The sequence below is a fragment of the Talpa europaea genome (genome assembly GCF_964194135.1).
Source record: "Talpa europaea genome assembly, chromosome: 11".
NCBI lineage: Eukaryota > Metazoa > Chordata > Mammalia > Eulipotyphla > Talpidae > Talpa > Talpa europaea.
This window is the reverse complement of record NC_140078.1, coordinates 101,007,372-101,034,475: the sequence shown is the minus strand read 5'-3', so window position 1 is coordinate 101,034,475 and position 27,104 is coordinate 101,007,372. Positions and strand designations below refer to the sequence as shown.

The 27,104-nt window shown below is 41.0% G+C and overlaps 1 protein-coding gene across 1 annotated transcript in view; it reads right to left on the bottom strand.

The window, feature by feature from the left end:
• Positions 1–27,104, bottom strand: part of RAD18 (RAD18 E3 ubiquitin protein ligase) — a gene marked incomplete at both ends in the record, with an annotated part of 55,277 nt that overhangs the window by 18,434 nt on the left and 9,739 nt on the right. Inside the window, 6 exons of the mRNA XM_084247431.1 lie at positions 8,821–8,881; positions 10,180–10,256; positions 13,677–13,861; positions 18,019–18,118; positions 19,530–19,867; positions 26,392–26,462. Coding sequence (XP_084103557.1) covers positions 8,821–8,881; positions 10,180–10,256; positions 13,677–13,861; positions 18,019–18,118; positions 19,530–19,867; positions 26,392–26,462 — 832 coding nt within the window. The remainder of the gene's footprint in view (positions 1–8,820; positions 8,882–10,179; positions 10,257–13,676; positions 13,862–18,018; positions 18,119–19,529; positions 19,868–26,391; positions 26,463–27,104) is intronic.

Here is a 27,104-nt window from a genome sequence, read left to right as displayed (position 1 = left end):
CTACTCATGCCTGATTCTCTGTTCTACTTAGATATCCACTAGAAATCAAAACGCAGACAAAAAAGGAATTTAGATGGCTTTGCCTGTCCACAATCCTCCCAACCTCCATCTCAGCAAACAGCACCATCCATAACCTGCTGCTTAAACGAAAAAGACAGGCGTCATCCTTGACTCCTCTTTCAGCCATGCCCCTACTAAACCATCAGCGAGTGCCACTGGCCTACCTAGCACGCCTACCGCCGGTGCCCATTTCACATGCGCACGGCTGCCACTCTAGAGGATCTCCGCCCAGCGCAGCCTCGCTTCACTCGGGCCTCCGCCCTCCAGGAGGCCTCTCTGACCACTCGCTCTAGAATAGCAACCCACCTGGTCTATGCTTGTCTTATGTTTCTTCACAGCAGGTGAGCACTGACTACTACTAACTCACTTGCCTGTGGGCTGACCAGAGACTTAGTCTCAAGGGCATGTTCCCAATACTACAATGTCTGGGATGCAGTACTTGGTGTGTGACTGGCAGTAATATGGCTTCCATGAAAAGCCTCTGGACTAGTCTTTATACTATTTCTTACTGCCTTACAATTCATTCTCTTCTCAACAGGTATCATGATCTTTCTCAATGGAGATAAAAATCACGTGACTTCTCTCGCTAGAACCTGCGGTGGCCCCCGCTATTCTGAGATGCCCTGCACGTTGGGCCATGCCCCCGTACACTACCCCCTGCCACCCAGACTTAGGCCGGGCGCACCTCCCTTGTGCGGGCTGCAGGGCTCTCCTTCAGATGCCCTCCTGCCCGAAATATTCCTTCCCCAGCCCTTTTAAGAACTGTCTATTTTTAGACAATTGACTACTCTCAAATGTCAGCTTCTCCAGAAAAGCCTTTATCTGACCACCTTATCTAATGCATTGATAACTTCTATCAAATTACTGTTTTCTCTTCACTACAGCATTGCTACCTAAAACTGCATTGCTATAATCTGCCGATTTATTTTGTTATCTGCTGTTAGAGGGTAAGTTCCAAGAGAAGCGAAATCTCGGTCTCTCCCCCACTGTTTGTCCTCAGTCATAGATTGTCAGCTGGCGTATAGATGCTCAGCAAATATTTACTGAATTAATGAAAACCGAATGCAAGAACAAAGGGACTAATTAAACTCTGCCAAAATGCCCTGCTGACGTCAAATCTAGCTGGGACTGCTAGGAAAAATCCAGGCGACAAGCAGCACATGCACTGCAGTGTTTTGTGTTTGTTTATTTCCTGGCAGAGTACAAAACGATTTTTCACCCAAGTAGAGAGCATGAAAAGACCAATATATGTCTCTCATGGCAGTTAGATAAGTAGAGTAACTTACTATCAGGCTAAGATTCTGACTCTTACTGGAGGAATTCAGTCTTGATTAAGGAGACATAACCATGACTCATTTAGTTCAACCTTCATATCAAATACTTTCCAAGGATATGCAATGAAAGTTCTAACTAACCTATTTCACTGTTTCTTTCATTTATTGAAAGAAAGGAATGAATACACATCTATCTAGGAGACCGGCAAAGATAAACCATCGCAAACTACCAAAGTAGCCCATTCATAAAGTTAAGCTTTTTTTTAAAAAAAGATTTATTTATTTATTTATTTATTTATTTATTTATACAAGAACCAGGGTACAGGCCAGATTCGCGGGAGAGTGAGAGGACTCACCAGAGACAGAGCAGGGAACAGAACAGGCAGATTGACGAAATACACTGCTGAGGGGAGCAGCGGGCACCAACAGGAGAGGTCTGCCGCGCCATGTGGGACCCTTGCCATCTGGCCGGGATCGAACCGGCGCTGCAGAGGCTGCGGACAGCTTCACAGTGCTGCGCTCAACCGCCTGCGCCACCAGGGGCTTCACAGTGCTGCACTCAACTGCCTGCGCCACCAGGGGAGGCCCCATAAAGTTAAGCTTTTTTAAAGCACTATAATCTGAGGCCAAAGCTTACCCTGCAGAGAAGAGGCTCCTAACACACGAGGCTCTCACTCTGATGAAGCATGGCCCAGCACACAGGGCTGAGGCTTGAGCAGCCAGCCGGGCTGCACTCACTCTCCAGTTCTGTCCTTTACCAGCCAGCTGGGCAACTTACCCAGTGCTTCCGAGTCTCAGTTGCTCCCTCTATAAGGGGACAATGCCCACTTCCCAGACCTGCTGGGAGGACAGCTAAGCTAACATCTGTGGGACTCAGAAGGAGCCAACCCTCCCACAGCTTTATCCTGGACTTCCCACTTCCAGAGTTTGTGACAATCCATTTCTGTTGTTTAAACCAACAGCCCACAGTCCTTTGTTACAACTGCCTGAGCACACTCATAAAAACACACTAGTCAGAAATTACTTGTACAGCTAATAACAATTGTGACCATTCTATCGAAAATTTAAACTTTCTTATATTTTTTCTCTTTTTTACTTATCCCTTCCTAGGATATTAGAATATAAACTCTAACAAGGTGGCCTTTTTGCCTGTCTTGTTCATTCCTGCATCCCTAGCACCTACAACACACCAAGAACTCAAAACACCTGAACAAATGGAACACTGCTCTGGAGAGCACATGTAAGTGCAGGGAGAGATAAACAGGACATCTCACCTCCCCACGGGAGATCAGTGTCCTTCATGGAAACTGCAGTTAAGGTGAACAAGAGCTGGGGATACAAAGGGGACCCCAGAGACACGGAAACAATTCTAAACAGAGAAGAGGGTAATAAACCCCCCAAAGCAGGGAAAAAATTGATAAAGGAGGTAAAAGGTAACCAGACTGTTTAAAATATATGGAGGAGAGGATAGGGATGATCAAGTCCAAACAAGGAGGCAGGAGACTTTGTAAAGCCTGCTCTCCGAGCACAGGGAAGTCTCTGCCAGCCGGGAGGCAGGAAGACTGCACTCTGCAGCTGACCAATGTTAGAACAGATTTCCGAGCACCCACATGGGTTCGCAGGGACAAGAGCAGATGGGCAATGACTAGTGAGGAGGAATCAGGAGACGTTTAGAAACCGGGGATTGGCAAAGTAAGTAAAACTGTACACCCAAATAGCAGCTGACAGTAAAGGCAGTGTTTTCAGCTATGCATAGTTGCATAAAGCATCCCTCCACAGAGCCTTTTCTCAGGGAGTTTTCTATGAAATGAATTTCACCAAAATAAAATAGAAGAGGCAGATTTGAGTCCTGAAATATGTGGACCTACACAGAAGGGAAGAGAGCAGCATCCCCAAGAGGTGGGGAAAGGAAATCCTGGAACAGCTTCCGGGGCAGAGGTCCGCCAGGCAGGCAGCGTGACTGGAACAGACAACAGAGGTGGGGGCTGTCTTAAGGACGATGTTTCTGAGAAATAATGAAATTGATAAATAACCAATGTTGAAATATATTAGAAAGTAACCTACATTTCTAATGAAAAGCTGAGATAAATTAGTACTAATTTCATACTTTAGGGATACAATAAAAAATTAAACAAATGGAAGAGGATTATTAACTATAGAAATCCCCCCCCCCCCTGCAAAGGAATTATAACTGCCAAGGAGGAAAAAATAATTTCCCCACTAATCGTCCCAGTTCTTGTCTGGGATCTCCTATGACAAAATACAGATTAACACAGTAAAAACAGACACTCACTGACATGTACACCTCACTTCACATGGAAGACAGAGAAAAAGGAGCAGCTCTCAGAGGTAGCTTGCAACACTCGCTTAATACCATCCATGGCTAAAGAGGACAGTTTTCGGGACAAATTCAAAATACATGACTGAACAAATTATAAAGTTAACATTTACGTTTCAGGACATGGCTGAAAGGCTTTTTTAAAAAGATAGGTACTGAGGTTTGTTTTAGCATTAAATGAATTCATTTACCGAGGCCTCCCGAGTATACATTCCAACTTAAAAAAGGCATTTAAATGGTGAGCAATAGATATCTGCAATTTTCTTGCCTGTAGCGAATTCGCATTTGTCTTAGTGTGACGTAACTGTGGCTAGCATTCTTTTACTGATGTAAGTTACTTTTCTCCATGCAGATTTTCTGGTCTCCTATATTGTGCAGGTCTTATCTTTGGCAGTTCGGGGATCTTTTGATATTCTCTACTTCCTGCCTGAAGAAAAATCACTTCCACTCCACAGGTGATGGGGGAGGCTCAGCGGAACTTAGCTTTCCATCTACAGAACAACCCCGACCTGTCTTCTGCTCTAGTGAGACAGAGGCTGCCAAACCTATTCACAGCTCCTGTGTCTTCCATCCTCCCTCCCCAAAGAAATGCTGCTGAATCTGCCCTTTCAAAACTTAAGAACTGAACAAAAAAACAAAATTCAGTAAGCACAGCTAAAATACCAACAAACACTCATTAACTACCTGCTGTTGGCCAGGCTCTTACATTTACATTTAAACTGAAAACCAAGCGAAGAACAACTGAGCAGTAGAGCTGTAGCCCTGGGAAAGACATACACAAAGGCATTTAGAGAAGAGGAAGGGACAAAGCTGGAATAAAACGAAAACTATTTTGGAGACAAATCTGCAAGCTTTATTGAAGGACTAACACACTGACCTGGAGACAGGAGGAAAAGTGAGGAAAGTTTCCATTTCAACCTCATTTTCTTTCTTTCTTTCTTTTTTTTTTTTGACAATCAAAACATCGCCTTTTTTTTTTTCTTTTTCTTTTATCTTTCTGGCTTGACTTTATTTTTTTTCCTTTTTTTTTTTTAATTTTTAACATCATTGTTCACTTTTAAACAATATTTGCTTCCCCCCACCCCCTCAGGTGTAGTTCCCATAGAGTTTCCTTCACCAAGGCACCCGTGCACCATCACCTCAGTCCCCTGGGCTCCTCCCTCCCTCCCTCTGATCCCTCTCCCGCCTCCTCCCCTGCAGTGTCTCTGATTTATAATTGTCCGTTTTTGCTTTGTTATGTTTTGTACTGTTGTTATTTTTCCACACTGATGTCTTACATTCCTGCTCTAAGTAGAAACCATCTGATATTTTCTTTTTCCCTTCTGGCTTACTTCACTGAGCATAATTCCATCTAGTTCCATCCACGTTGTGGCGAATGGCAGGAGTTTACCTTTTTTGATTGCTGGATAATATTCCATTGTGTATATACACCACATCGTCTTGATCCAGTCCTCTATTTTTGGGCATTTGGGTTGTTTCCAGGTTTTACCTCGTGTAAATAGTGCTGCAATAAACATAGGGGTACAGGTGTTCTTTTGAATCAATGTTTTTGTGTCCTTTGGGTAGATCCCTAGGAGTGGAACTGCCCGGTCGTATGGTAGCTCCATTTTCAGTAGACTGAGGAACCTCCAGAGAGCTTTCCATAGTGGTTGCGCCAGTTTGCGCTCCCACCAGCAAGGCAGGAGAGTTCCTTTTTCGCCACATCCTCGCCAACTTTTGTTGTTGCTTGTTTTTTTGATATGTGCCATTCTTACTGGTGTAAGGTGGTATCTCAATGTGGTTTTAATTTGCATTTCCCTGATTATAAGGGATGTTGAACATTTTTTTCATATTCTTGTTGGCCATTCACATTTCCTCTTTGGAGAAACATCTTTTAAGTTCTTCTGCCCATTTCTTGACTGGATTGTTTATTTTGTTTTTATTGAGTCCTGTGAGTTCCTTATATATCTTTGTGATAAGTCCCTTCTCAGTTGACTGGAGTGCAAAGATTTTTTCCCTGTCAGTGGGGTGTCTTTCTGTTTTGGTTAATGTCTCCATCGCTGTACAGAAGCTTTTCAGTTTGATGTAATCCCAGGTGTTTATCTTTGCCTTCACTCTCACTGCTTTGGGTGATAAGTCTTTAAAGATGTTTCTGAGATGTATGTCTTATAGGGTTTTACCTATATTTTCTTCTATATATTTTATAGTTTCAGGTCTTATGTCCAGTTCTTTTATCCATTTTGAGTTGATTTTTGTGCACAGTGAGAGGTAGTGGTCTAGTTTCATTTTTTTGCATGTGGTGGTTCAGTTTTCCAAGCACCATTTATTGAACAAACTGTCCATGTTCCATTGCATATTCTTTGCTCCTTTGTCAAAGATCGGTTGTCCATATAAATGTGGTTTTATTTCTGAGCTCTCTATTCGGTTCCATTGGTCTGTGTGTCTGTTTTTGTTCCAATACCAAAACTGTTTTAATTATTATGGCTTTGTAGTATAGCTTGAAGTTTGGAAGTGTGATATCGCCTTTCTCCTTTGTTTTCACGAGTAGGGCTTTGGCTATTCGTGGTTCTTTGTGGTTCCAAACAAATTTCATCAGTATTTGTTCTATTTCTTTGAAGAATGTCATTGAGATTTTTATCGGAGTAGCGTTGAATCTGTATATTGCTTTTGGTAGGATGGACATTTTAATAATGTTAATTCTTCCAATCCATGAGCAGGGAATGTCTTTCCATTTCTTCGCGTCTTCTTCTATTTCTTTTAACAGTGTTTTATAATTTTCTTTGTATAGGTCTTTTACCTCTTTTGTTAGGTTTATTCCCAAGTATTTGATTTTTTTGTTTCAATTATAAAAGGGATGGTTTTCTTAATTTCTTCTTCTTCAGACTGATTGTTTGTGTATAGGCAGGTTACTGATTTTTGTGTGTTGATTTGGTATCCTGCTACTTTACTGAACTGGTTGATTATTTTGAGTAGTTTTTCTATGGAGTTTTTAGGGTTCTCTAAATATTATATCATCTGCAAATAGTGATAGTTTTATTTCTTCTTTCCCTATCTGGATTCCTTGTATGTCTTTCTCTTGTCTTAGTGCCTGGCTAAGACCTCTAGTATTATATTGAAGAGCAGTGGTGGGAGAGGACATCCTTGTCTTGTTCCTGATCTTAAAGGAAAGGCCTTCGGCTTTTTACCATTGAGAATAATATTGGCGGTGGGTTTGTCGTATATGGCTTTTATCTTGTTAAGGTATGTTCCTTCTATCCCGAAATTTCAAGGGCCTTCATCATAAATGGATGTTGGACTTTGTCGAATGCTTTCTCAGCTGTTGGAGGCGGCCACCCCGCGTAGTGAGCAGAAGGGCCTTGACCCAAGTCCCTAAGGGATGTGAAAACACATGCGTCTCAGAGGAAAACCTATGAGTGACAGGACTTGGTGTTGAGAGCCTGGAAAGTGACCTGCTTGGAGTCAGGCTTCTACATCTCCACAGTCTGAGAATAACAAAATGGAGAGACTCTTTGCAGTGAGCAGAAGGGCCTTGGCCTGAGTCCCTAAGGCATGTGAAAACACATCCATCTCGGAGGAAAACCTCTGGGTAACAGGACTTGGTGTTGAGGGCCTGGAAGTGACCTGCGTACCTCTCCACAGTTTGAGAACAACAAAAATAATGAGCGAACTTCCCAGACTCTGGCTAGGGGGTGATAAGATTATGTGCGTGAGAACTAACCACCTGGTACCCTACTGCCTGAAGTAAATAGATAATAGTAAGAAAATAGACTAATCACTCATGCATGTTATCATTACATGGTATGCTTTGATGTTACACCTGCTGCAATTAAAATAGTATATAATGAGCACTAAGAAAATAAAGATTTACTGCATGCTGGACATGACAGTCCCCCATGTCTGATTTCCCTCACTGTTGTGTCCCAGGTTCGGACTCACCGGAAGTCCACAATCAGCATCTATTGATATGATCATATGGTTTTTATTTTTCTTTTTGCTGATGTGTTGGATTATACTGATCGATTTTCATATGCTGAACCATCCTTGTGACCCTGGGATGAATCCCACTTGATCGTGGTGTATTATCCCTTTGATGCATTGTTGGATTCTGTTGGCAAGGATTTTGTTGAGGATTTTTACATCAGTGTTCATTAGGGAGACTGGCCTGTAATTTACTTTTTTTGTGCTGTCTTTGTTTGGTTTTGGTATTAGTGTAATGTTGGCTTTGTAGAACGTATTTGGTAGTATTCCTTCTTTTCCTTTTTTTTTTTTTTTTTTAAGATTTTATTTTTATACAAGAGCTGGGGTACAGGCCAGAGGCACGGGAGAGTTAGAGGATTCACCATTCACCAGAGGCAGAGCGGGGAGCAGAACAGGCAGACAACCGAGGGGAGCAGCAGGCGCAACAGGAGAGATCTGCTACACCATGTAAGATTCTCGCCGGCGGGCTGGGATTGAATCCACACTGCAGAGGCTTCAGACAGCTCCACAGCACGGCGCTCAACCCTCTGCGCCAGTGGGGAAGCCCCCTTCTTTTTCAATTTTTTGAAAGAGTTTGTGTAGGTCAGGCACTAATTCACTGCTGAACATTTGGTAGAATTCATTTGTGAAGCCATCTGAACCTTGGCTTTTGTTTTTGGGGAGTGCTTTGAGTACTGCCTCAATTTTGCTGCTTGTAATTGGTCTGTTTAGGTGTTCTATTTCTTCTTTGTCCAGCTTTGGATGAGTATATCGTTCTAGGAATTTGTCCATCTCTTCTAGGTTGTTGATTTTGTTTGCATGTAAGTGTTCATAGTAATCTCTGATTATTCTTTTGATTTCTACTGAGTCTGTTGTAATTTCTCCTCTTTCATTTATAATCCTATTTTTATGTGTTTTCTCCCATTTTTTCTTTGTGAGCCTGGCTAGAATCAACCTCATTTTCTTTATACAGATGCCTTAAGAGCCACAAATTAATATTCCCAAAGTGCTTACTGATAAGCTAAAAGTAGAATGTTAGTCACAAATCAAAAAGCAGGCACAGAGTTACAAAAAAGGTCAATGTATGAGAAAATATTCAACTAAAATTCAGTCTCTGCAATATTAGTAACTTTGCATCAAACATTAATATCAAAATTATTTTTAAAAATTAGTTAAGACAGTCAAGTCCTTGGTAAACATCACGCAACTTACGATATTTACTGTGAATTTCATCTATTTCTTTTTCCGTTTGGTCTTTTGTAAAAACCATTACCTAAAATGCAAAAAATAAAAATAAAAATTTATTAAAAATCCAAAAATAGAAATTAGTACTATGCACTTTAAATTTTCAAATGTGGATGTTTAAAAGAGAAAAAGAATCTCTTATTTCTGTATTATTTAGGTCTCAGAAAAATAACTTCCTCTGTACTTTCCTTAGATATCATAACTAATACATGTTTTTACTCATTACTTTTTTTCCTATCAGTAATATAGGAAATATCAGAAAATGCCACACTGATGTAATTAGAATCTATGAAGAAAATGGTCAATTAGCTTTCCTATTTTCAATATTTAATTTTTTACTTACACTAGTAATAGCTGCAATTTCAAGACTAAGGAGACATTTATCAGAACTTTAATAAGGCAGAACTCCTTGGTTGCCTTGTTTTCCAACCTAATGTCTCCAGGTCTATGACATAGGTAATACAAAGATTAAATGAGCAATACAAGACTTGATATATTAAATCTAGTTGTACTTTCTAAAATCTTAGACTTAAATGATCAGAAATCTACTTACATAATACATTACAGTCTTCACCTTACAGTCAGCACACAGGTAATAATAAAGTCAATGGAAAAAATAGCATTTTTTCCTACTACCTGATTATAAACTTACTTCCCTAAGGTCGTTGCCTTCTTTACAAACATATTAGCAGATGATCTAGAAAAAAAGTCTACTTGGGAAGGCCCAAAACACTTCCTCCAGTGTCATAGGACACAATGTCTACTTTCTTCTTTGGTATTCTTTCCTCAAGTTTTGGACATTCAGGCTAGAGGAAGGCAATAGTGAAGAAGTTTAGGTCTCTGAGCCCCTCAATGAGCTCAACACAGTCCTCACAAATTCTCAGTTACTTAATTTCTCCATCGGTATCATCACAGAACTGCAGAATGTCAGAGCTAAGAGGGGATCTTAGAGATCATGTGTCCAAGCCCTGAGATTTACAGATTAAGATCGTAGGGGCCACAGAGGTTGAACAGTTTATCATATGCAACCCGTAGAGAAAGGACAGTATCAATGCTACCTGATGTATAAATATGTGATTTATCCCACATAGCTATAATTAATTAATAAACGCTACTGTAAATTGCATTTTGTATTAGAAGACTATTCAACAGAATATTATTTTGTGCCAAAAAACAGTTGCAAGTAAATCATAATATATTATATGGAAATGTGTTATATTTACCACCACAGAGCTATAACACTGGCTTTTCTGTAATTTTAGTAGAGTATTAAACTTTTCTTTCCTAAATTCAAACCCCAGAATCTGAAATAAACCACCAACATACGCTTTCGTTGAGTTTACTGGCTTCAAGACGCATTCTAGTCTTCTCCATATTTTCAATTTCTTGAACTATTTCAGCAGCTGTTAAAGTAAGGACACAAAGCCAATGTTGATTATATGGTCTTTACAAAAGCATTCTTTAAACCTGCACAGGTTCGCTTAGCTTCTTGAGAAGCTCTTCAAAAGTCACTGTAAAGAAAATGACAAGGCAAGCCACAGGTTCAGATATTCATAATGCATATTTGACAAATGAAGTAAACTCTTACAATATATAAAAAAAAGTAATTCGTGGATAAAATATTTCAATGGTCCCCGTAGGAAAGAAAACATAAAAACAGCAAATAAGCTTATAAAAAGATGCTCAACATTCTCAATCTCAGAAAAATGCAACTACCATGAGGTATCACTACACAGCCACCAGGACAAAGACTGAAATGCTAAGCCCTGACAAAGGGTACGGAGCATATGGATCCCTCAAACAATGCAAAAATGGTGCAGCCATTTGAAAAAGCTTGGCCACTTCTTACATTTTTAAGCATACACTTAGAGTATGACCCAGCAATTCTGAGCATTTACTCAATAAATAAAAATATATGGCTCTACAACGATCTGTAAGCCATATTCAAAACAGCGTTATCGCTAATAGCCAAAACCTGGAGACAGCCCAGCTGTCTAGACACAAATGTGGTGCAACCACAGCAGACATGCTCAAGAATGAAAATGAATAAATGAACTGATAAATGCTACATGGATAAACCTCACAAGCACTGTGATAAGTCAAAGAAGACAGATACAAGATTGCATACTATACAATTAAATAACTCCAGTTATAAAAGGCAAAATTATTTGGACAAAAAAAAAGATCATTTTTCCCAGGACCCTGGAGTGAGGAGGAATTTACTGCACAGGGGCAAAGGAACTTTTGCAGGCAAAGGAAATGTTCCATATTTTGATAAAAATGACGGCTAGGATGATCATGTATACATTTGTAAAAACTCACCCAATATACTTTCAAAGGCCGAATTATATCACAAGTAAATTAAACCTCAATTTAAAAATGCATGCTTAAAAAGCAAATACAACAAGTCGTTGGCTACAAGGACAATATAAAAAAATCTGTTGCATTTTTATATACCAGCAACAAATATATAAACACTGATACTTTAAAATAAAACATCATTTAAATCATATCAAAAACAAATACCTAAGTCTTTAAAAAAAACAAAACTTCAATCAACGGCTATAAAACCTTACTGACAGAAATGAAAAGAAATAAATAAAGAAATTATCCAAGTTAATGGATTAGAGACTTGAATACAATACAGACATCAACATTCCCAAACCTATAGATTTAACATAACCCCAATAAAAAAAATCAGTTTTGATTCTTAGAATATATAAGCTTATTCTAAAATTTATATAAGACGTGTTAAAGAGCCCAGGAATCCTAAAAGAACAACAAAGTTAGAGGAACTACACGGTCAGACAGCAAGATCTATTACAATTCTCATAAAGTAATTAAGACAGTACACTACAGGCACTAGGACCGACAAATGAGTCGATGGAACAAAACACCCAGGTCCCAACATTCTCAATCAGGGCTATTCGGTGAGAAAAGGACAGTTTTTCAATAAATGGTCCTGCACCAATCGGCTATCTACATGGAAAAACAAAAGAATTTCACCCCCTACTTCAAAACATATGCTAAAATCCATTCTAGATAAATATCAGGTTGAAATGTAAAAGCAAAATCAATAAAGCTTTTCCAAAAAAGGGAGAAATCCTTATTGCGGTAGTCAATGACATAAAAAGGATATAAAAAGTACTAGCCAAAAGAAAACTGCAACAGATTGGATTATATTAAAATTACAAACTTCTACTTCTCAAATGAAGCCATTAAGAGGTGAAATCCAGGGCCTCCCCTGGTGGCGCAGCAGTTGAGCGCTGGGCTACGAAGCTACCCACAGCCTCTGCAGCGCTGGTTCAATCCCTGGCTGCCAGCGAGGGTCCCACATGGTGGGCAGAGCTCTCCTGCCACGCCCACTGCTCCCCTCAGCAGTGTATATCGTCGGTCTGCCTGCTCTGCTCCCCGCTCTGGCTCTGGTGAATTCTCTCACCCTCCCATGCTTCTGACTGTACCCAGTGCTTGTATAAATACATAAACAAATCTTTAAAAGAAAAAAAAAAGAGGTGAAATCGAGCAAGATTTGCATCCAGAAAATTTCATGTACTCCCACAAATAAGTAACAATAAATCCACAGCATAGAAAAATTAGGCTTACATGGGATTTCACCAGAGAGGATGTCCAGATGGCCAATAAAGCATATAAAAATGTGCTGAACACTACAAGTCACTAGGGAAGTACAAATTAAAACTATAATGAGATCCACTAGAATGGCCAAAATGAAAAATTGACAATACTGATTTTGTCAAGGACTCAGAAAAACTGGAACATTCATACCCTCCAGATGAGGGTGTACCTTGGCACTGAAACTTTGGCTCTATCCATGAAAGCTGAACCTCTGCAAAAACCTAACAATTCTACTCCTAAATATGTACATCTAAAAAACATCTGTGCCTATGTGTATCAAGAGACATGCAAAAGATTATTCATAGCAGCATTATTCTTAAGAGCCAAAGAGTGGAAAAATCCAAATGTCCATCATCCATGGAATGGGTAAGCAGTGTGATATATTTATACAATGGAATACTCCACGGCAACAAAAAAAGAAAAAAATCACAACTGTATACAAAATCATGGATGAATATTAAAAACACATTACATAAATGCAGACTCAAAAGAATACATAGCTATATATTATCCCACTTATATCAACAATATACAGGCAAAATGAGTAGCAGATGGTGGTCAGCTGTCAGAATGAAGCGGAGCGGCTGGGAAGGGGAAGGACATGGGCTTTGGGGGTGCTGGCACTGATTTTAAGGACAAACCATTTAACGGTGTGCTGATAATGTAACACTTCCATAAAATGGGTATATCTGTACAGTGATCCTAACAGTGACATTTACTGAAGGCTAACCACTTGCTAAGGTACTCTGCCAGGTACTTTAAATGCATCTTTTCACTCATTTCTCTCAAAAACATTTTAAGGAAGTTGTATTATAGCTTTTAATTTACAGATGAGAACATTGGGGTACGGAGATATTAAGTAACTTGTCCAAAGTCAGTCAATCAGAAACCTACAAAACTGGGATCCTACCGGAGGCTCTCCCGTTCAACTCTTCACCCCATACGATCTCTGGAAAGACACAGGAAACAGCAGAGGCAGCAGGGGCCTCTGAAAAAGGAATGGCTGCGAGCCTGGCTGAGGAAGGAAGGCTGGCTTACCAAGTGTCCTAGGATCCTGCAGAAGCAAGACCTATCTTACCTACTATCAAAAATGCATTGATTAAAATCCCTCCCCCCATGGCTCATTATCCCCAAGCAGCACAAACTGCCTTATTAGAAGAAAAGCACAACCCACCGCTGTGTCACTTTACCTGACTTTGGATGCAGAGCATCGCACTGGGCATTGTACATGTGCACAAACTCCTGGTGCCTTTTAATGAGCTGCTGTTTATTTCCTTGAACAGATAATCCATGCTGTTTTAGCTTTTTTTTTAAATCGCGATCTGAGAGCAAGTTATATACGGTTTTGGGCAGTGGCTTCCTTTTGTGAACAGAACTAAAAAGGGAAAAAGATCAGAGACGGTGATTGTGAATTATCAAATGCCTTCCACAAGCAGTAATTTATCTTCTGACTCAATGCTAAGGTGACTGGGAAACAGCAGAACCATTAAGATAAAAAATGGGAAAGAGAAGGAGGATGCAATCCACAAGCAAAGTTGGCAGTGTTCAACGCGCAGCACCCAGGGTGCCGGCGGCACACGCGAGGGAGGGATCAAGGTGGCAGCCAAGGGGAGCGGCCCGTCGGGGCGGCAGCCTGGAGACCCGCAGAGAGGGCTGGTGCACTGAATATGAGGAGAACTCCCTCTGGAATCACATTTATGTAGATTTACATTTTTCCAAAAATACGCCCACAGTTTTCGTGCAAAATCTCCGTGAAAAAAGTTATCCCAGATGATTGGAACACAAATGCCACTGAGAGCCAGGTTCTGGATTGGATAATAGTATCGCGTACAGCTTCTTTAGAAAAAGTTCTGATCCATGGACACAAGTGCCCCCCCAAGCCCGAGGCAGTCACTTAGCCAAAAGCATTGGATGAAATAAAAGAAGGCCTAATTGACGGCTAACTTTCCCACTCATTACCACCACCGAGCGAGCAGCCAGAAAGCGGGCAGGCAGTGGATTCCTGTGGCGTCATCTACAAAGAACACAGCGGAAAACAACAGCAAAAGCACCAGAGATTTGTTCTCTTCAACTTCAGTTAATCTTAATAATATATGGGGTATTATAATAAACGTATTAGCAAAATTACCACTTGGCTCTTCACTTTATATAATTAACACACTCACAAGCACTAAACTGTAAGTCTACATATAACAAAGCCCTATTTTAAAAAAAGGCAAGTAAATAGTCTTTATTAAAATAGAATCGAATTCAAGCTAAGAATATCAACGACTTGAGACAACTTTCTAACGGCAACTCCTTAGAGAGTGTATCTATTTAATCTGATTTATAACACAGTTCTGAGTACATGGCTGACTCAGTGTTATGGCAATATGTAGTTAAGGTCGTCATTACAAGCACAATGCAAAATGATTTTGTAATAAATAAGACTATCAAAGGTTCAAGTAAAAATTTACAGGAACTTAAAAAGTAACAGATTTATCCAAAACCCAAGACTTTACAAAAACTCGCATATAACCAGTTCACACAAGGCTACGCTACCTAAACTTCAGCCCACCTCTAAATCACCTGGCAAGCTTATTTAAAATGCAGGTTCTCAGTCCTTGCTCCACATCAACCTACCAATTCTGATTCAGTCCTGAAGTAGAGACCCTGAATTCTACCTAAACACGGTTCCACAAGGCACATCGGAGGCCAATGGTCCAGGGACCATGCTGAGAGAAATGCCATGGTGGGCACAGAGCAGATGCAAGCAGACTTCTAGACTGACCAACAGAACTACTGCCTGGCTAAATTACCTTTTTTTTTTTTAATGGTTTATCAATAAAGTCTAAAAGCCAGAGATAAATATTTAACTGTAGAAAGAACTGCAAACCCTCAACAGATTACATTTTTCTGAAAAATTGCTCTTATAGTCCATTAGATTCTAAGGCTGATAAAATCACGGCAAAATAAAATCATAGCAGGCAGCTAAGAGCTGAAGCATTTTACAGTTTATACAAGCAAACTGGGGGGACAACTCATTAATGCATTAAAGCTGGATCTAAAACATTTATTTTACCAAGGCTAGATGATTAAACTTACGACTAAGGAATTCTAATGGAAATCTCAACTATTCAATGACATTTATCATGAAAAGAACCACACTAATTGACAATTTCCATCAAGAAATTTCAATTATGAAGGCTAATAAGTGTTTGCCACAAGAAGAAAATGACAGTGACCTTTCTTCTACGCTTTAGTGAGACTGAGTAATGCATCTAAAGGCCCTTCACAAGGAAGCCTGTTCTCCATATCAGCTCTGATGGGAATGTACATCCAAGGGTTGAAGGGCTGTTTGCCACTAGTCAGTCAGGGTGTGGTGGAGAAAATTCCTAATATGTTGGAGACTATTATATGGCCCAGAACCCAGGACCAGGATGTAACTAACAAGAAATGTGGCTTCAGGTTTCCCAAAGTGTATCTTCGCAAACACTAGTTTTGCAAGAAATAAGTTATGAGAACAAAAAAATTGGGGGAGCAAATGAAAAAATCACTAAACAAAATGCAACAACTACCCTAGATGCAGGACTTGGCAAGAGCCTTCAGTGCACCTTCTTGCACAGAAAATCTTTCCCTGGGAGCGAGGTACTTCAAGTGGCCCCAAAGAGCAACCGGCAGGCTACGGCAAGCCCCAAAGCAGGCCTGGGGCCCACTCCTGCAGCCTGAACTCAGTTATACACACTAGGTGTGTCTTTAGATAACCTGAGAGAGCCTATGGTGTTAGAAGAAATAAGATGGCTCATCTGAAAAAAGAGCAGCCCAAGGAAGATGATCAGAGCTAATATATCCTCACTATTCAAGGAGAAAATGCTCACTCTGTGTTCTCAACTCCTCCTTCAGGACGACGCATTTTTAAAGAAAACGCAGATCATTGGATTCTCATGCTATGGAAATAATTCTTGCAAAGATCCACTTTTATTTCAAAGTTCAACAAACTATGCAAGCTAAAAATCTAAATTCCTTCTCATCGACAAACTTACCCAATAGGAGGAAGTTTCCTGCAGGCAAGACTGCACAGGCACCTGTTGCAGGTACCTGTGGCGGGATCTCAGGATACCCAGCAGGGATAGAGGGCAGGGACAAAGGGGCAAGTCAAGGCCTCTAGCTCCACCTGAATGGAGCAGAGCCAGTGTCACGTTTGCATGTGGTGGGTTGTTGAAAGATTTCACGGGGGAGGAGGGGGGTCTCTGCTAGGAGGACAGTTAATAATTCAGCTGAAAACACAACAGTAAGAAATGCCAGTTGCTGTCCCCCTCTGTAAAATAATAAAAGATCACGTGCTTTCCATGACAGCTTTTGTAAGTCACCTCAGTATCAGTCTGTCCCTTGGTACCTGTATTCACTCCAGATTTACCCATAAAAATTAAGTGACACCATTTTATCTTCCATCACAAAACCTAATACATTAGCCCTGCCTTTCAACAAGGTTTTTAGAAAAAGCCCCTCCAAGTCCTTCAAACACCAAACGTACAAGTCAATCACTCCATCACCCCCACCCTTGGGGTACTATTAATTCCTTCAGTTTCCTTTCCTCTTCCATCTCTCTCTGAATTGTCATCAATCCTCCCTCACTTCCTTCCCGTTTCAGAAGAAGGGTTCTGTACACATGTCAAGAAAAAGTTCATTACTAGACTCTTGATCTCCTAGGCTCCTGATTTGTTCAATCTACCATCTGCTCCCTCCTTGGAGACAGCAGAAGGAAAGAGACTGAAGGCTGAAACAATTTCTATTTTAAAAAAACAAAGGCTTCCTTGATCTTGATGCTTACTCCTTCCCCAAATCTCTCTCATCTCCTTCCATTCATTATCAGACTCCCCTAACAAGCAGCTTCTGCTTCCTTATCATCAACCACCTATTTATTCCTTAACCCTCCACAATTTAACTGGGACTAAAATTTCATCTGTAAACAACTTATATCTGTAACAATAGTGGCCAAGCCTAACAAATTACTATGACTCTGATGTATAAAAGACAAAGAACAGCTTTGACAACCTATGAGTTATGGCACTGATCTGAGGCAGGGGGTGGCGAGTTGGAAGGAGACATTACATTTCTCTCATGCCCTTATGTGCCATTTTGTCATTATATACATGGCTGCCTACTTAGAAAGTAGGGGAACAAGCTTGACTTAAAATGTGAAAACTTCAAAGCACCCTACCAATCAAAGATTTTATGTTTTCTATTTAGAGTCTAAGCTTGCTTTCTTTGGCCAAGGAGCTTTGTGGTAGCTGAATTCTAAGTCACTAATTTCAATTCAAATTTTACCAGTGGCTCGAATAGTCCACAGAGTTAATTATGTTTGGCAAGTGGGAGCTGAAGAAACAAGGCCAGGGAAAGGAGCCACAGGTTTATAGGATCAAAGGAAAAGCAAGTGGGAGTTGGCCCCTGACAACCAGTGGCCAGAAGACATGGACACTGCCCTGCGCCCCAGGTCTGTGCAGCACAGGGAAGCCGAGCCGAGCCATCCACCAGATGCGCTTGGTCACTTACCTTCTGAGGCTCTCCTTCTTCTCCTCACGTGATAAACAGCTGTCGAGGTGCTTATTAATGTGATTTTCCGGAATACTAACTCCACAAACAGGACAATCCACTGTCATTTTCAGAAAGAGAAAAAGAGACTTTATTTGTAAAAAAGGCAAAAATAATTTGAGCTGGCATCTTTTTAACAATTAAGATAAAAAGGTAGAATCTCAACCTTGCCATGCGCTGAGAAAGGCACAAGAGGACAAGAATGCAAGCAAGGGCAACAGGAGCGGGCCAGCCGGTGCCGGGTCATGGCCGCACTGTGGGCAGCCCCACCATCAGACACCCGCACCCAGTGGAAGAGACTGCAGGAAGTATGGAAATTTATCTCCCAGAAAATGTTTTGGCTCAGTCTTTTCTATAAAGGTGTGACCAAACGATTGAACTAATCTTTATTTCCCCAAGTCTTAATTAAGAGTCACCCACATTAAGCGCTAAACCAGTCACAGCAAGTGAAGCACACCTCACTGAGGCAGGGCACAGGGTGCAGCCAGATTAAAGCATTTATTCGTTGGGGCCAAGGAATTTAATTTATCAGTGAATTGGTAATTCAGCACTAATTTAACTCCACTTGTGGTATAAGTGTAGCAATGTCTACAATGTGGTGACTGTCTGAAAAGTGCTCTGCAGGAAGTAAAAAAGACACAGAATCAGAGAAGGCTAAATAAGCTGAGATACTCACCAAAAAGTTGAGCATGCTGTGCAAAAACACTATGAAATGAAGTAAGATATCAATACTAACATACCCAAAGAAAGTTTAGGATCTGGATATTCTAGAAAGGTAGAACAGGGGTTGACAAACATTTTTAGGGAAGGGGCAGGTGGTAAATATGATGAACTTGCAGGGACAGGGCTCTGCCATCGAAGGGTGAAAATCGTCACGAGAGTAGGCAGACACAGGGCTGTGCTTATGCCAGTGGGTCTTTATTTACAAGAGTAGGTGGAATCAGACCTACAAGGGGAGTATGCCAGCCTGTACGAGGTGTATTCAGGGAAGAGTGGAGGAGATCCACCTGGCTAGAATGGAAGGACTTTTCAGAGGCAGAGGAGAGAAACAATTAGGATGGGGATCAAATCCCAAAGGCTTTAAATGTCAGGTAGAAGAGCTGGGAAAGGTTCAAGCACAGGTAGACCAAACTGCTAGCTAATAAAACAGAAGGAGTTTTTTAAGATTGAACAGGATCTGACATGGAAGAAATGCAAAGCTAAAAAGCAGAAAGCTACTGCCACACTCAAAATATGAATGCACTGGAAATGCTTCGCTTTTGAAGCAAACAGCCTGAATTCCTATCCAAAGGGGGGCTGGGGGGGAATCTAGCTTGACACATGGCCTACAGGCGTCTCTAGGACAGTTCATGGTGGAATCTGGTTTGCCCTCTCAGTCCTTCCCCTCAAAACTGCTGCCTCTTTATTCTTATGTCATGTGGGATGAGAAGACTTGGCGCGTAAGGAAGGACACGTGTGAAAGCATCGCCTACCTCTAGAGACTTGTTTCAAAGTCGACGTAGAGGGGGTCTCGGGAGCAGCAGCCCCGGAGGAGCCCGCAGCTGCCTTCTCCGCACAAGGCGTCTCTTTGGTGTCAGCAGAAGCGCTCGTCTCTTTCTGAGGACGGAACTTGCTTTCACTCTCTTTTATCAGCAACTCTGATGTAGAGCCAGCAGTTTCTCTGATCAAGAAATTCTCCATTAAGCTGCTTCCTTGCTTTAAAGAGGGTCTGAGGGCCATCGGCATGTGTGCTCTGGCAGCGAGGCTCTTTGAAGAGTTGGAGGCAGGAGATATGGGTGGTGACTCGAAGGCAAACTGCAGCAGATGACTCCTTGAAGTACGACAACACGGAAGGTAATTAAGAAATCAAGTTCTGTAGAACGAGCTAGCTGACATAAGCCGCTTTACTAATTAACACTTGCGCCTACAAAATGCAGAAGCTGCTTCACATCGACAACCAAACCAAAGTGCTTCTTCTAGGGTAAGACACAAAGCAGTAAATCTGACTTAAATAACAGTTCATCTGTCTGTGCAAGAAAACAGAGGGACTTCAAATTCTACCATGGAGAACAGCTGCACAAAATCTGGACAAAGCATCAAACAACTCTGCGTAAGTACGGCCCTTCATCCTCACAAGACTGCAGCCCCGAGAGAGAAAAAACATGTGGGCAGCTACGTCTTCCCAGGTCTTTCGTCGACTTAGGTATCAAACCAAAGCTGAAACAAGAGCCAGGACTCTCACTGGAAGGAGGGACCAGAGATCAGAGTTATGGGCAAAGGTGGCCAGGACAGGAGGCTCAAAGGGCTGAACAGGGCAGTCCCAGAAAGGGAAGCTTGAAGTCTGCTTACAAATTGCCATCAACCCCTGGTCGTCCCCATGATGGGACGAGAACGAGACGGAAACACAGGAGGCGTGGTGGGGCAGATGCTGGGCAGCCGGACTCCCAAAGGCAGCGTTGGGGCATTGTTGGCATTTGAGCTAAAGCTGAGAGACTCTGGTAAAGAGCCCGAACATCAAGGTGAACCCCCCCCCCAAAGGTCATGCCCTAGGAAGAAGGACTACACCAGAATATGAACGAAATTGAAATAGACCAAACCTAAGAACGAAATTGAAATAGACCAAACCTAAGAAAACAATAAAACAGGCCCCAAGAGAATAAAAGCAAAGTGTTGGTAATTTCATTGCCTGCAGAATATACATCAACATCTTTCAAAGGAAGAGGATTCAGACTCTGTAATGTTTTGCGCACGACGCTCACACACTTTAAAAGCGACATGTGCAAAGAAGAAAAAGTAGCCACTAATCAAGAAATAAAACTAGGCAATGGAAGCAGACCCAAAGGTGACACAAGCAGCATTAGAAAATGAGGACTTCATAACAGCTATACTAAGGATACTAAAGAAAAAAGGCAAAAATACCAATGGACAGTGAATAGCAAAATGGAATTAAGATCCATTCCCAAGAGGATAAAACAAAAATGAAGCCCAGCCATGTCATCATCAAACTGCTGCCAAATGAAAAATGACAAGAAAGTCCTGCCGCACAGAACACATGGCATGTCGCCCCCAAGGTGGGCTCGGGGCTGGGTGGCAGCCCCTGAGTTAGGTCACCTCTGTGCTCCATGCATCACTGAAGCACCCACAGAATGTCATCAGCAGACCCCCACCCCCACCCCAGGCTGAGGGAGCCAACCCAGATGGCACCAAATGAGCCCTGGGGAGGCGAAAGAGAAGACAGAATCACCTTCAGATAAGAGACACGGCTCTAAGGAGATGACAATGTCCTGCCAACCCGCAGCAAAACCCTGGGCGCAAGGTCAGAGAAGGACATGAGAATTGACAGAAAGAAACAGAATTCTGTGCTAATGAAAATATTCTTCCAAAATGAAAGCGAAATAAAGATATCCTCAAGCAAAGAAAAGCTACGAGCGTCCCTCACCAGCAGGCAAGGAATACTACAGAAGGAAAATGATCCCACATGGAAGCACAGCAATGTCAGCAAAAATCATCAGCTCCAGGAAAGGTGAATATGTGGGTAACTGCAAGACCACTGGCTGCCCTGAAATGACACCAGCAATGTCTTGTGGGATTTATAACATACATGGAAGCAAATTATCTCAAACCTCACAAAAAGGGAGGACGGTTAAATAACGTGAAACAAAAAATCAAAAGGCCAGAGAAGAAGAGTTATTAGGGCCTCCCCGGTGGCGCAGCGGTTGAGCGCTGGGTTGCGAAGCTGCCCGCGGCCTCTGCGGCGCCGGTTCGATTCCCGGCTGCTCCCCGGCCTCTGGAGGAGGGTCCCACATGGCGCGCAGACCTCTCCTGCCGCCCGCTGCTCCCCTCAGCAGTGTCCTTCGGTCCTTCTGCCTGCTCTGCTCCCCGCTCTGGCTCTGGTGAATTCTCTCACCCTCCCGCGCTTCTGACTGTACCCAGTGCATGTATAAACAAAAACAAACAAACAAATAAATGAATAAATAAATAAAACATGCCTCTATTAAAAAAAAAAAAGAAGAGTTATTAAAAAAAAAAAAAGAACAAATGGACAAAGAGAAAAGTGATAAATTCACATGAAAGTGATGGATAACACACAAAAATTCAAAATGCAATGAAAAGTTGAATATAAGACCTGCAACCTTAAAATATGAAGTCGCAGGCAGAGCGCTCTCCAGCTATGCCTCAGAGCCCTCTGCGGCCACATCTCCCAGGCAAGGGAACACAGTGGACCACATCAAGCTAGAAGGCTGCTGCACAGGAAAAGAAACCACTGCCAAAACCCACTGAAGGGGAGGAGATATCTGCGAGTCATACATCCAATGAGGGATTAACACCAAAGTCTATCAGATACAACTCATACAATTCAACAACAAAAGCACCAACAGCCTGATAAAATCATGGGCAGAGGACCCAAACAGACCTCTCACCGATGAAGACAAACACGTGGCAAACAGAAACAGGAAAAAATGTTCATCACTTATCGTCAGGGAAATGCAAATCAAAACCACAACGACATTTCACCTCACACCAGTGAGAAAGGCTGTCTTCAAAAAGACCAGAAGCAACAATTGTTGGCAAGGCTGTGGAGAAAGTAAGGCTGTACTCTCTTGGCCGGAATTAAAACAGGTGCAGACACCGTGAAAACCAAAGATACAAAGAGTCAACAAGCAGATGACAAGGTGTATTAATCATCCAGAATGCTTACAAGTAAAAGGCTGACAGCACAGGCACAGGCAGCAACCAGGATGCGGGTTAACTGGAATTTTCACAACCAGTCGCGGGTGTGGCACAACCTAACTAGGAACTGCTGGCCAATTTCTTAAAAAGCTCAGAAGTGTCTAACCTATATATCAGCAATTCCATCCCTACAGAAATATCCGAAAGAAATGAAGGCAGACTCCTACTTAAGGAGGATCATACACAAAGGTTCACAGCAGCTCTTACTACTCTAGCCATACATTGGACACCGTCCAGGTTCATCAACAGATGAGTAAGCAAGCCAACTGCATTCATGTACTGGACACTAGTCAGCACTGAAAGAGTGACTACTGATACAAGCAACAACACAGACCAACAGGAGAAACAGCAGCCAAGTAAAAGACAAAAGTACACGCTGTGAGATTCCATCATGCAACGCACAAGGGGCAGTCAGTGAAGATAAGAGACCTGTGTGGTGCTTGCGGGCGTGGGCTTGGCCAGCAGCACAGTAAGGGAGCTCTCTTGGCTTTGGACAGAATTATAGAATGGATGCTTTGATCAAAATTTCAATTAAAATTCAAGATTATATTACACTACAAATTTTACCAATTAAAAAAATTCAGAAAAATAGCAAAAATAAAAACCTAAGGAATGATTTCAAAAATTTCCCTGACACACTCCTCAGAAAGGTTAGATAAAGTCGGAAAGGCTAAACAACATCAAGTACTGGGGAGGACACAGAGCGTCTAGAACGCTCCTCCGCTTTGCTGGTAGGAGTATAATTTTAATAATTTGGAGATAACAACAAATAAATGAACTCCTACTCTATACCTAGCAATGACACTTTCACACTTTTAAGCCAAAAGAAATCTATGCCCAAAACATGTACAAGAATGTTCAGAGCAGCAGCTTTTGTCACAAGAGACAAAAACTGGAAATAAACCAAATGTTAATCAGTAAGGAAATAGGGAAATTATATATTATCATCTGAAACTGAATGAATCACGGAAAAACGCCAAATATTTACCACAAAAATAGACTATTTGGTTGAATTTCCCTTTATCCTAAAGTCAGTTAAAAAAAAAATAAAAAACACTCTTTTAACGTTCATACCACCTAGGAGTCAGTTACTTGACTGAGCAGGAAATGGGTATTAAAAAAAGACAAAGAAAAGCGGTAATCATTTTATTTTGCCTCACGCAAAATCCACAAAAACCCTATTTATGTCAAAATATCTGGCTTCATATAGTATTTGTCGGTCATAATCTGAACACTGACCCTTTTGAATATGTCCTGAAACAAACATGCTTATCTAATATTATTGTACCAATATTATTATATCTAATAATATATAAATATTGTATATTATATATCACATATTATTACATATAATGTATATAGTTATAATACATAATATGCATAACTATGTATACTACATATTATGTTGTACTAATAATATTATTATATTATTGTATTATTAATATCTAATATTGTTGTATATTAAGTTAAATATTTAAAAATATCCAGAGATGAGGTCGGGTAGACTATCCATGAGCTAAGGGAATTAACTAATAGAATTATCATCTAAAATACTTAAATTCTTAAACCTGGAATAAGCAAGAAAAGAGTATAATCTTGGGGGGAGAAATATTTATACCTCGATGATGGATAAAACAAATGTAAATGATGTAAATGATGCTCTACACTCTCAATTTGTAAAAATAATGACAAAAATGTAGACTGACTGCTATGTAAGAAAACAGAAGCAGTTTTCCTACTTGCATCCAAAATTAAATTCTACTTAAGCAAAAATACTCTAATTAAATTTTGTTCAACAGAAGAGTTTCTTAAGAACGTTAATTTAAATAAAATTGAGTCAAGAAAGCAAACTCTCATTCTTTGAAAATAAAAGGCAAAAACTGGAAGAAAATGTAAGATCTGCATGTTAGCCTGGTATCTGACAACACCGGAAATTTTTTTTCCGATACCCTTCTGTTACTCCATTTAGAACATCAAATTTTTAAAAATCATGATGTCATAAAATGGCAATGACAGATGGGAAAGAGGGAAGACATGAAATCAACAAACAATACAAATATATTACATTTTAGTCATAAAATTAAACTTCCCTCATTAATCTTAAACCAGATTCCAAACAAGAAACGGATTAGTTTGAATGTCAGGGCTACTAATTTTGCCAATGACATACAGCACTTTAGCGATGACAAAAGTCCAAAATGTTCACCAAAAAGCAATTCCAATTCCAAGAAGGTAAACGGAGTGAGAAACAATAAAATCCATTCTTCATCTGCAGCCTACCTCCCACTCCCACAAGCCCATTACTATGAGTAATTGGCCTCGTCCTCCCCAAAGGGAAGCAAGCAGAGGGGAGAGCTCAGTCATTCCACAGCCTCTCATGAATTACCAAAAGGTCTGTAACCCAGATACTAATCACTTCAACAGCCACACAGTCTTCCATAATGTTCCCTTTCCCTAGTAGGAGGTTGTTATGCTTTCAGCTAACAGCTGAAGAAAAAAATAAGCCTTGAGTTACAATTTTACTGTCTCAGAGAAAATCAAACTGACAATAAATTTCTTCCTAAAGACATTCTAATAGGCCACAAAATGTAACTGTTGCATCCAAGTGAAGCAGTTAACTTTAATTCTGAGAATCAGAGACTCTCAGAGTTCCTTAAAAAAATAACTCAGTCCATTTCTAGAAAGTCCTACCAGGTGAATTCAGAGTCCTAAGTCTGACTGTCTAGAATGTAAACTAAAGAATAAAAGTGCAATTCCACTGGGAGAAATCTCGTGACAGTTTTCAAAGCACTGTAATGATCTCCAAGGATGCCCAACAGGCCTGGAAGACATACGCTTGAGTACGTGGGCAGCTAATAATTCGCAAAACAAAGGATATCATTCCAGTAAAAATTCCTGCGTGACTTGCAGGACGAAAACTAAAAATAACTCAAGACACTACTTGGCAAAATATATCTTTTTATACCCCCTGGAGTGACCAAACTCACTTTCACCATCAAGAATTTAACAAGTTGTACTTCCAAACTTCACCAGGCACCGATTACATACTTTACACGACACATCATTTCATACATGCGGAGTAAATCAGATGAAGAATTAATGGATTAAGAGAGAACAAATAGAGAACAATTCAAGATATGCTTGTATACATGAGTTAGTACACACGTATGTATACATGCATGTTACCCAGCTGTCCACCGAGGGGGTCTAGAGGCAATGACACCCCCCAGTAACAATGAGCATAGTCAGCTCCAGATCCTGACCTCTGATTTCCGAATGCCATTCTTCAGTGAAAGGAAGCAGGGCTCCTTGGGGAAATGGCTGACTGGAGGGCTGAGGCAGGGAAAATAAAAGACGAAGCTGGAATGATCTTTGTTGTACCCGAAAGTAAGCAAACGCTCAAATCAGCATTTCTAACTCTTATATCTCATAACAGAAGTTCTGCTCATCAATGGAAGAAAATCCCCTTGCCGTGAGATTGTCCATATATGTGACTGCCACGTCCCTTCTTTACCCCAACAGATGCAGCCCTGCATTCCTTAATCTCCAAAAGCACATATAGTGAGGGGGGCATACAGAGAGAAGGTCAATGTAGTTGGGGTTAGTCACAAAAATAACTCATACCGTGCAAAATTCAAGCTTTTTACCAGTTCATCTAACACGCGGTTATTTTTCAGGTCTGGCTCTGTGACTGTCTAGAAAAGAAAAACAACAGATGGAAAAAGGTCAGAAATAATAATTAACTTGTCATACTCTTGTTTTTGAAAATGTGTGACCCATCCTCCTGAGATTCCCCACCCCACTAAGACTTCCAGGAAAGCCTCAAAATAAAGTGCACTTATCTCAAACAAATATGAAATTTTAAAACAGTGAATCAGAATCTGCTGACGGAAGTTTGATCAAAGCTCTCCAATGCAGGAGGTAAAAATCACATATAGTCTCTACTGACTCAGATAAAACTTAACATGAGCAAGAATCTTTCTTCAAAGTGCGAACACTCAGCTTTCCCCAAAATTTCTCCTGAAAAGCAGAAGTGAGGCGCTCTTCTGAATGATACTACCTGGAGGGGCTTCAAGTGTCCAAAGAGAATTTAAAAACAAGATGGGCAGCATGCCCACTCCCTGTTTCTCCTTCACTTTGGGAGGGCAGCTGTGTCAGGACAACTACCCTGGCTTCCAGTGTCTTGCTGAAAGCTCAGATGTGAGGCCTTCTGGCCAAGCGTCTGCAATTTCATAGTGCTGGCACAGTCACCGTCTCCCTGAGGGCTGCAGCTTTCTGTAAGTTTGCTGTGGTTGAACCAATTAAGGAGGTAGACTCAAATTTCTATAGAAATTATG